Source organism: Clavelina lepadiformis, chromosome 2, assembly GCF_947623445.1.
Source record: "Clavelina lepadiformis chromosome 2, kaClaLepa1.1, whole genome shotgun sequence".
Taxonomy (NCBI): Eukaryota; Metazoa; Chordata; class Ascidiacea; order Aplousobranchia; family Clavelinidae; genus Clavelina; species Clavelina lepadiformis.
The window spans coordinates 16659309-16668798 of NC_135241.1; the positions used below are offsets into that span (position 1 = coordinate 16659309).

At 35.0% G+C, this 9490-nt stretch overlaps 1 protein-coding gene across 1 annotated transcript; it reads right to left on the reverse strand.

Annotated features, from left to right (window-relative positions):
- Window position 1: 1 nt before the first annotated feature.
- Window positions 2–5897, reverse strand: LOC143445235 (electron transfer flavoprotein subunit alpha, mitochondrial-like). Its single transcript, XM_076944182.1, has 7 exons — window positions 5690–5897; window positions 5173–5325; window positions 3300–3564; window positions 2997–3107; window positions 2694–2795; window positions 2309–2460; window positions 2–295 (listed from the first exon to the last, which is right to left on the reverse strand). Exons 1-7 carry the CDS (start codon window positions 5726–5728, stop codon window positions 116–118), a joined length of 1002 nt encoding a protein of 333 aa, XP_076800297.1. The 5' UTR covers window positions 5729–5897; the 3' UTR covers window positions 2–115.
- Between the last annotated feature and the right edge of the window lie 3593 nt (window positions 5898–9490).

The window sequence follows — 9490 nt, forward strand, 5'->3', positions numbered from 1 at the left end:
ACAAAATGGCTTGAATTGTATTATAATTTTTGAAAACGTGTTTAATTGCAATGAGCTAATACATACAACAAGTAAATGGTCATTTGAAGACTTGACCAACTACGCATATTCACTCTTAACTTAGCGCTTTTGTCATTTCTGGAACAGCTTTAAACAAATCTTCTACCAGACCAAAATCTGATACTTGAAAGATGGGAGCTTCTGGGTCCTTGTTGATTGCAACAATAGTCTTGCTATCCTTCATTCCAGCCAAGTGTTGAATGGCACCTGATATTCCAACCGCAACATACAACTCCTAAGAAAATCAATTTCATTGTATTAAACAAGGATAATTGTCAGTTAGTATTAGGGATGGGCCGATATGAACCAAATTGATTTACTGAATATCATCTTTATGGAAGATATAGGCGAACCCAAATACAATATTACTTATAAATTTACTGACTTTGGTAAAAAAATGATAATCTAGTTTCCCGGCAAAGCTAAAATAGCATCAGCAGTACTTACAATGAAGGTCATTTTCCTAACAAATAACGGTCATTTTGCTTTTTCAATCACTTTTAACATTATTTTTTAAATCAAAGTGATTTGTTTTGCAATTATGTCATATTACAAGCATGACTTGACAACTTTTGGATGAAATTTTATTGTTTAGTTCAAATACAAATAGATTTGGGATTTGTTTGCGTTGACCTACTTGATATTTGTGTTCGTTCAAACTCAAATAATAAATCTTCGTTGCAGCACATCCCTAGTAAGTATGCTGTGGAATTTAGCAGTTAAGACATTAATGCCAAAAATGTGAAGCAAAAAATGAAAATTTTGCACTAATTCAAAAGGGAAAAAATTTCTGCCCTTTGACACATAAGGGAGAAAAGTAAACGAATCATGTAATGACATTCGTGGTGGTAATTATGATGATACGACATGAACAGTGCTGACATTTGAATCAAATATGAATTATGATGTATCGTATTTAAACAACAAGGAATAGGTATAAAAATGAGTACTTATTTGTATTAGTTCGGTCTTACTTATAGATACGTATCAGACAGATTTGGTACAGCAAAATCAGAGGGATACAGACATTAAAGCAAATTGTTAAGTATTGCTTAGGTAATAAACTATTTCAGCAAAACCTTTGAGGAGGCGAATGGGTCAAAAAATAAGATTTCTCTGATTCCGTTAGACTCTTACGTAGAGCTTTGATAACCTGTTTAGACCAATCAGAAGGCAGCATGGTTGGTGTTGTTTTCTAGCCTGGGAATTTCCTTAGCAGTTGGCAAGTTCCAGGCTGCGCAGAAATCTTGGCATGAGAAAGTGGGAAATGTGTCTTTTTAGGCCCTAATATCCACTTTTTACTTTGGCTTATGAAACGGGATATAGAGATAAGTGATTTTTCCTGTATTCCAGTATGAGATAGTATCAGGCAAGCCTAGTTCACATCCAAAATTTCTGGGATCTGCATTGAGCGATTTTCGAGTAATTGCATTTATAATAATTTTACTACATAAAGAAATTGAACCTTTTTTTGAAACCGTTTAAAGAAAATTTGCTACGGACGCAGTGAGATAGAAATACAGAATTAAATTTGAAAAAATTGTCAAAACAATCTGAGAACGTATTTCAAGTTACATCACGTCGGATGGAAACATATGGTAACAAAATGTTCTTTGTAGCAGGGCCTGGAATGATTCACCACAAGACGTACGCGATGCTGACAATCTGAACTCTTCTAAAAATTTGTTAAAAACACATTTTCCGCTGTGCTTTTGTGTTTTTGAAATTTTAAATGTTGATTTTAGCGTAACATTTTACTGTTATCTTTTATATTTTGTATGTAACTTGTCGTTTTTATATGTTTTCCGTGAAGCGCCTTTGAGCGTTTTTTTTATAGGGTATTGAGTGCTATAGAAATGTTTAGCAATTGTTATTATTATTAAAACATCAAGTAATCACAAGCAGATGTTTTAAAACGGAATTTCAAGAATATTTCAATAAAAGAAAAGCTTGGATGGAATACCATAAACCTATAACGTAAACTGTTCTGGAAGCCTGTCAAATACCTAGCAATCAATAAATTGGTAGCATTGCAGTTGAAAATACTTTTAAAAACAGTGAAGTCCCCATGGAGTATTAATCTATCAATATTATTGGAAAATCACCTAAAAATGGAGTGAATGGGACATCACTTTTTTTTAAATATATACGATGGGCCAAAAAAATACATCACAATTATAATTTACACTTTATGGTAAACAAAAATAAAAAATAAACATGCATTTATAACTGCAATTCGCAAAATTACCGGGGCAACAATCTTTCCAGTTTGACCAACTTGCATATCATTTGGTACAAATCCTGCATCAACCGCAGCTCTTGAAGCACCCACAGCAGCATTTAGTTTATCTGCCAGTTCATACAGCAAAGAGAAGTTTTCTCCATTCTTCATCCCCCGGCCTACATTTTAAAATAAAGTTATATTAGCTGTGTTTTATTTCTATGATGTATACAAAAAACATTACCCTATCAAAACTCATATTTTCCAAGCTAAGTTGACTACATACGCTTATTAAGTTGAAAGCACACATACACGCTACACATAGCTTCGAGCTTGACTGGTACATACAATCCTAAAAGTTAAAACCATTGTTTAGCAGAATTTAACTGCACTAAGATAAAGTGTTCCTCACCTCCAGATATCACCACTCTTGCAGCCGTCAGTTCTGGACGATCACTTTTGCTGAGTTCCTGACTCACCCATGTTGACGAAGTACTTCCTTCACAGTCAGGAGCTACAAATTATACAACACAAGTAGACAAAATTTTCTCATTCTGTTCATTGAATAATTAGATTTTCAACTATTGGTGATTAAAAACATGGAATTTTTGCTCTATAAAATATAGGTTTTTGCAATTAACATGAAACACTTACAAACTGCAAAGCTAGGTTTCAAAGGTCAGCCTTCTTTGAAGCATTTTCACTTCAGATTTACCTTTCTCAACAGTTGCACTTCCTCCTGTTGTTTCAGCAGCTTCAAATGCTGTTTCACGCACAGTTACCAACTTAACATTGGCATTCGATTTCACTGTTTGAATAGCATTTCCTAGCAAGAATGTAATACACATAGTATTAAAAAATATTCATACAAGTGAATATGTACCATACCTAACAAACACTTTTCTCCAATAAAATGCAACAAATATTTAAACAAACGATCTGATGACAATTAAATCACATTAAAACACAAATTTATTACTGTACAAATTAAAATAACAAAAAGTGCTTCTTAATCTACCTGCGTAAATAGTTCTAACAAAGGTATCAGCAGATTTAATGCCGATGATGTCACTGATGGGTTCTATATCAAACTTTGCAGCAACCCTCGGTAGCAGACTCTTTCCAAAAGCGCTAGCACCAGTAAGAATGTGACTAAACTTAGACTGTTCTTGCAGACCAGTTATCAGTGGCGCCAATGCTTCTGGCATCAAACCTTGATAACCTGGACCCTCTGCAACGATAACTTTCGATACTCCTTTTACTTTTTGAAGTTCTTCAGTGGCCTGAAACAATAAATGACTGCTGCTGTACAAAATGCGCAAAGCTATTGCTAGGTGATGAGGTCTGTTGCAAAGTGAAATGGCCAATAATAAAACCAGCCTTTATGAAAAAATACGAGTTATACATGACGCACAATGTCAACATTGAAGTCATGAAAATGATATCATATCTAGTGTATTTTGATTTATTGTTCATTCGGACAATCTCTTTCAAGTAACACGAAAAAAGTCAGTAGAGCCATTTTTGATGTGTTTCAGCACAGAACCACTACTAGAAACTGTAGTGATAATATCAGCTGCAATGATGATAATAGACAGACAGACTTAATGCAAGACATTTTTGTTTCCAAATGATTGCTGAAGTTATGTCTTATACCGGCAGTTTCAAGACACCCACCACTTTGGCTTCCATTTAAAATGGATGAGTGTGTGCAAAAGCATATCCCCTACAAAATTTTGACGACGACCAAGTGATGTGTTCCTGCTGATGAGAACAGCAAAGTAATGCTGACTCTGCCGAATACAATGCTGGTAGTGCAGTGGTATATATAGACATAATACCGGCCAACAACAAAATTTATACATAGATAACATTATTTACACCTAAAGGTTTTTAGATATACGCTTTCGTGTTTTTGCTAGCACGTCAGGTTTTTGAGATATTTACATTTTTCTGATTCCAAGTAAAATACATTGTTTCTCAATTGTTTCTCATAAAACAAAGACAAAAGCAATTTCTAACTAGTTAAAGAAACGTTTAGACATAGCTTAGCATAAAGCAGTCCATTCGAAACATTATGCTAAAATATTCGATTAAATTTATTTATATAAACTTTAAATTTTTCCGGCATAAAGCAACCATTTCTGTATAGTATGTGTTTATGTTTTGTTCCCATTCTATAACGTTTGGTTCTATTCAGCGTTGCTGTGAAGTCCTTATCAGCCATGCCCTTTTCCTTTCTATGCTACTTCATACCTCCTATCTGGCAGACTTTTAAAAGCAGACAAGTTGCAATGCCTGGCAGTCCAAGTCTTCTAAATAGGCTCGCATTCATACTATCAACAAAGGATGTAAACAATCAAAACATATGTATTGTTACATATTTCAAAAGTTCGTAAGTGCAACAAAAAGTATCACTGGTGATATCAAAATGATGTATTTTGGATATTTTGGTTGCCTCTTAAGTAACCAAGATAAGAACTTGGACACCACATAAAATTTGCATGAAATTAACCCATTGATTTCATAACAGTTAACTAACTAACAAACGATCCTATGCCATTTACCATTCCAATGACTTGGTGTGAACCTAGACTATTACCAGGATTGCTAGTTTTGCCTTACCAACAAAGTTTAAGACCACTTAAGTTGTTTTAATGTGCGGAACCCCCAAAAAGAGTTCTTAACTGCACAAATCGAAAATCTGAAGTACTACAAAAAAAATGAACACAAATTTGAAAGCAGCACTATAGTATAATATATATAAAATGGTGTTCTCATCTCCCATAAAAATTTAACTTATTTTTCGTTAAGCTAAGGCTATGTAACATATAAATATTCAACAAGTGAAAACCCATTTCAAAACATTCAAAACAGGTTATTTAGCTTACCTTTGAACAACTAGCCCCAGCTAGAAGGCATGACACTTCCCCTCCAAGTTGACTGGCAGCTGTAACAGCATTAAGTGTTATAGGAGTTAAGGCATCGTCTGACTGCTCTGCAATCACCAGTGTGCTTTGCAATCTTTTGCAGGTTCTAAGCAGCTGATAAATAGCAAATAATCAAGTCAGTTCAGATTACCATTACCGGTATTCAACAAACATTTCATAATATTTGGCAATGTTATGATTTTCAATCATGCTGAAGTAGCCTAATAAGTCATAGGTTTGTTGCCAGTGAAATCTTGATGGTGCCAAATTCCTAGTTTACAGAATTCCTAATTGAATTACAGAATGTTGTTGTTATAGAAATTAAAACTTGCAATTAATTTCCTCTCAAAACTCAGCAGAGATTTTACACCAGAACTTATATTACAAATATTTCTTATTCTCATTGAAATACATTGCTTCAGATGTTTCTTCCTTTGGCACACAAAAACATAAATGCACTAATTTACTTCTCAGTTACCTGAGATGAAGTCCAACTGCGTCCCAATGACCGTAGCATATTACTAGTTTCCTGCTGTGGTTATCAAAAACACGTTCAGCACCAGCACCTCATACAATGCAGTTGCTATAATTACGTTTCTTTAAATGCAAAAAGCAACAGGGAGACCGGGTTGAAGAAAGTTGTATTTGGTCCTGTCGTCAGTGCATCACTGCTTTACGCACCTTATACTAAGTTATACAACATACCCACTTGCCACTTGGTGCGTGATTGTTTGCACTATAGATATCTTATATATAACAACTGTTGTTGTATATATATATATACTGTATAAATATGCTGTTGTTGTATATATAACAACTGTTGTTATATATAAGATATCTATGGAGCAAACGCGTCAGTTGTATGACGTCACGCATATCCTTAATACACACGCTGCAGGTTCTTGTTTTATAATGTTTGACAAGCGAACTTGTGTGAAATTTTATTTGTGGAGTCTGCTATTTGTCAGTCTGTATGCCAGTAGATAAAGCTATAACCAGGGTTGCCATCGGTCTCAACTCAAAAATAAGGACGACTAGGAATGGAAAGACGAATACCACCTTAAACAGTGTACAACAGGAAAAAGCAACCAATGTTCCTAAAAAAAAAAAAAAAAAAACAAGACACTATTTGCATGTTTTTAATTTTGGTATCTCTTTGGTACTAAAGGTTGCAAAATGCCCAAAATACGAACCTCTGCCCTAAAAATAAGGACGCAAGTGAAAATAAGGACATGTCTTAAAAATAAGGACAAACATATTTTCTAAGACACAGACCGTTAAAATAAGGACAAATCTTAGAAATAAGGACGGTATGGCAACCCTGGCTATAACCCTAGCTCTGCTTTAGGTTATTCCAATCAGTAAGGAAGGCTGACCGAGACCAAGTGCTGTTCAACAGGCAAAAATAGGGTGTACCGACACTTAATCACGCGACGCTTAATCACCGACACATAATCACTAGGACATTTAATCACGCGACACATAAACACTAGGACATTTAATCACGCGACACATAATCACTAGGACATTTAATCACGCGACTTGGATACTTAATCACGCGACATTTAATCACGCGACACATAATCACTTGGATGTCGGAAAAGCGTGAGGAAAATTCAGTAATTCAAGCTCGTGTGCATCTCTCTGTGGGGATGGCGATGTGGATTGCTTATAAGGTTGGCCTAAAGCCAAAGGCTATTAGTCTTTCTTTTAGAACTCCCCGACAATTGTCTTTGACTCCGTTGCGCCGGCTTTCTCTATAATGTTTCTTTAAATCAACACCGGCTTCATAAAGTCTAATTGTTATATTGTCCGAAATAAGTTGTATCACATTAGAAACATTTTCATCATCTTTTCACATTTAAACTAAACTATAACTCCAATTCAGTAATGAACAGTCCAGAAGGTAAAACTGATATTATGTGTAAAGACAAGAAGGGGAGATTTTAACCAAACCTTAGTTTTTATACAAACACATTAGCCAATCAGGAAATAACATGTCATTTTGCATTGCTACGTATTACCTATGTAATATCTAACATTATTCTATTGTCACCGAAGCTCTTGACCAAAGTACCATCAAAACGTTACACCGTAAAATACAATGCTACTTGAAACTGTGTCAGAGCGTCGGTTTTGGAGGGAATTGAAAAAGACATTCAAATGCAACGTGCAACGTTTCTGCAAGGAATTGCTGGTACTCAACCTTCTATTCCAATGCGGTACAAGGCACTGAAACTGCGCGTGCAAAACACTGTTGACCGTTATCTGTCAAGCGAGATTTTAGTCTATCTTCGTGCAGTTGCTTACATTTCCCATGCATAACATTGCTGTAAATTGTAAATGTAAATAAACATTGTAAATGTGTGATTAAATGTCGCGTGATTAAATGTCCTAGTGATTATGTGTCGCGTGATTAAATGTCCTAGTGATTATGTGTCACGTGATTAAGTGTCGCGTGATTAAATGTCCTAGTGATTATGTGTCGGTGATTAAGCGTCGCGTGATTAAGTGTCGCGTGATTAAGTGTCACCAAACCCAAAAATAGATTGTAGGCCTACTGTAATTAAAAGCAATCATTAGTAACAATCCATTATCTGCGCTTAAAGAGACGTTACTCGTCATTGGCTCATGAACTCATATATGGACTTAAAGAACATTGATAAACAACTATGATTTTTGTTTGACTGCCATTAATAATTAATTCCATTATAGAGGACTTGCATGATGACTCACAATGGATGTTTAACGTCACAGACCTCGTCGTCAATGGAGCAACTTGGCCCTATTGATTAGCATAAGTTTTGATGAATTTTTGGATTGAAGAATTTAAAGAAATAGGCATTAAATCATCGTGTGGCTCCAAAGTGATGTTCTGAAATTTCTATAAAGTTTATTATCTAAGTACTAATTAGTATGTTTTTATCCGACAAAGTAACTTGTTTCCTAAGCAAATGATAGTAAATACTGTAATTGCAAAATTGTTGTGTAAACGCAGGCGTCCTTAGCCTCTCTTACGGTGAACCGTCATTATGCCGCGTCCTTAGCCTCTCTTACGGTGACGTATATTGAAAGATATAAAAGCAAGAAAATACACGATACTTGATTAAATAAGTCACAAATCTTAAGTTAGAAAATACAAGAAATCACTGCGGCATCCCAACTTTAATATAATCGAATACAAAGATCTGATAAAAGAATCTCACAGAGGAAAACAACTAGACAAATTAAGGCTGTTGCTTGGCGAACACACAAAAGTCAGTGAAGTCACAACCGAACTGTCGGGTGTCACGATATTTGGGGCAAAGGAAAGTGCCAAAGAAAAGTAGTGGCGGAAACAAAACGGTGCAGAATTCCTACTGCAATAAGGATTACGCTATGTGGTCAAAAGCATGTAATGGAATGACTGGTTATTGTTGTTGAACTTGACTGTACCAGTCACTCCAAAACAATCTTTGATTGTCTGAATGTTTATTGTCTTCGATATAATGAGCCTCAAGGTCGTTGTTTAGCTTTGTCAATCCTAGACTCGACTGTTCAGCTAAAAGCTGATTGTCTTGTGAAGCCGACAAGCAAAGTTGTCTGACTTAACACTGAGCTTCTCTTAAATTGTACTGTTCAGTAGTTTGCACAAATATGTTGATTGCATAAACTGATTATATTGTTTCTTGTTTATACGATTACAAATTGACAGATTATTGGCACATCAACAGCATTTCATCCAACAGTTAATGTTTTAGCATTTTGGCTTAGCTATATTCAACTGTATTAAATTACTGGTTGCTGGAGACAACAAAACTGATTGAAAGAATATACGCTGACACACTGGCAAACTGAACGCATGCGAGAAAGGCACAAATATTACGTCACAACCATAGTACAGGAAGTTATTGTGACTCGTGTTACTCTTTGCTAAAACGACACATAAAGTACGAGAATTGTAAATCTTACACAATCTGTATATTACCTTTGGCTATTATTACAATATTATCACAAGCAAAACAACTAAACTAAACCAAGTGATACAGGGAGTGCTAACAATGTAAAGTTTGTGCAATACAAAAATATAATCAAATCAAAAGCATGTGACGACAGAAAAGCAACCAAACAACGAACAATATGTTAGGTATCGCCAAGAATCTACAATTAAGTAACGAGCATGTATACATATTCAACGTAAAAACCAATAAGATAATTGAAATCAAGGTAACAAGTAATAAAAACACGTGTTTTTTACAAAATCTTTTTAAAAGAGTGGCTGAAACTGCCCAGGTCTTCT

Excerpts from the sequence above, each read along its gene's own strand:
- LOC143445235 (XM_076944182.1), bottom strand. The coding sequence starts at position 5,728 with ATGCTACGGTCATTGGGACGCAGTTGGACTTCATCTCAG. Across the intron at positions 2,796-2,996 it reads AAGTGCAACTGTTGAGAAAG|CTCCTGACTGTGAAGGAAGT; the intron begins GTAAATCTGAAG and ends TATAATTTGTAG. Across the intron at positions 296-2,308 it reads CTGGAAAGATTGTTGCCCCG|GAGTTGTATGTTGCGGTTGG; the intron begins GTAATTTTGCGA and ends TGATTTTCTTAG.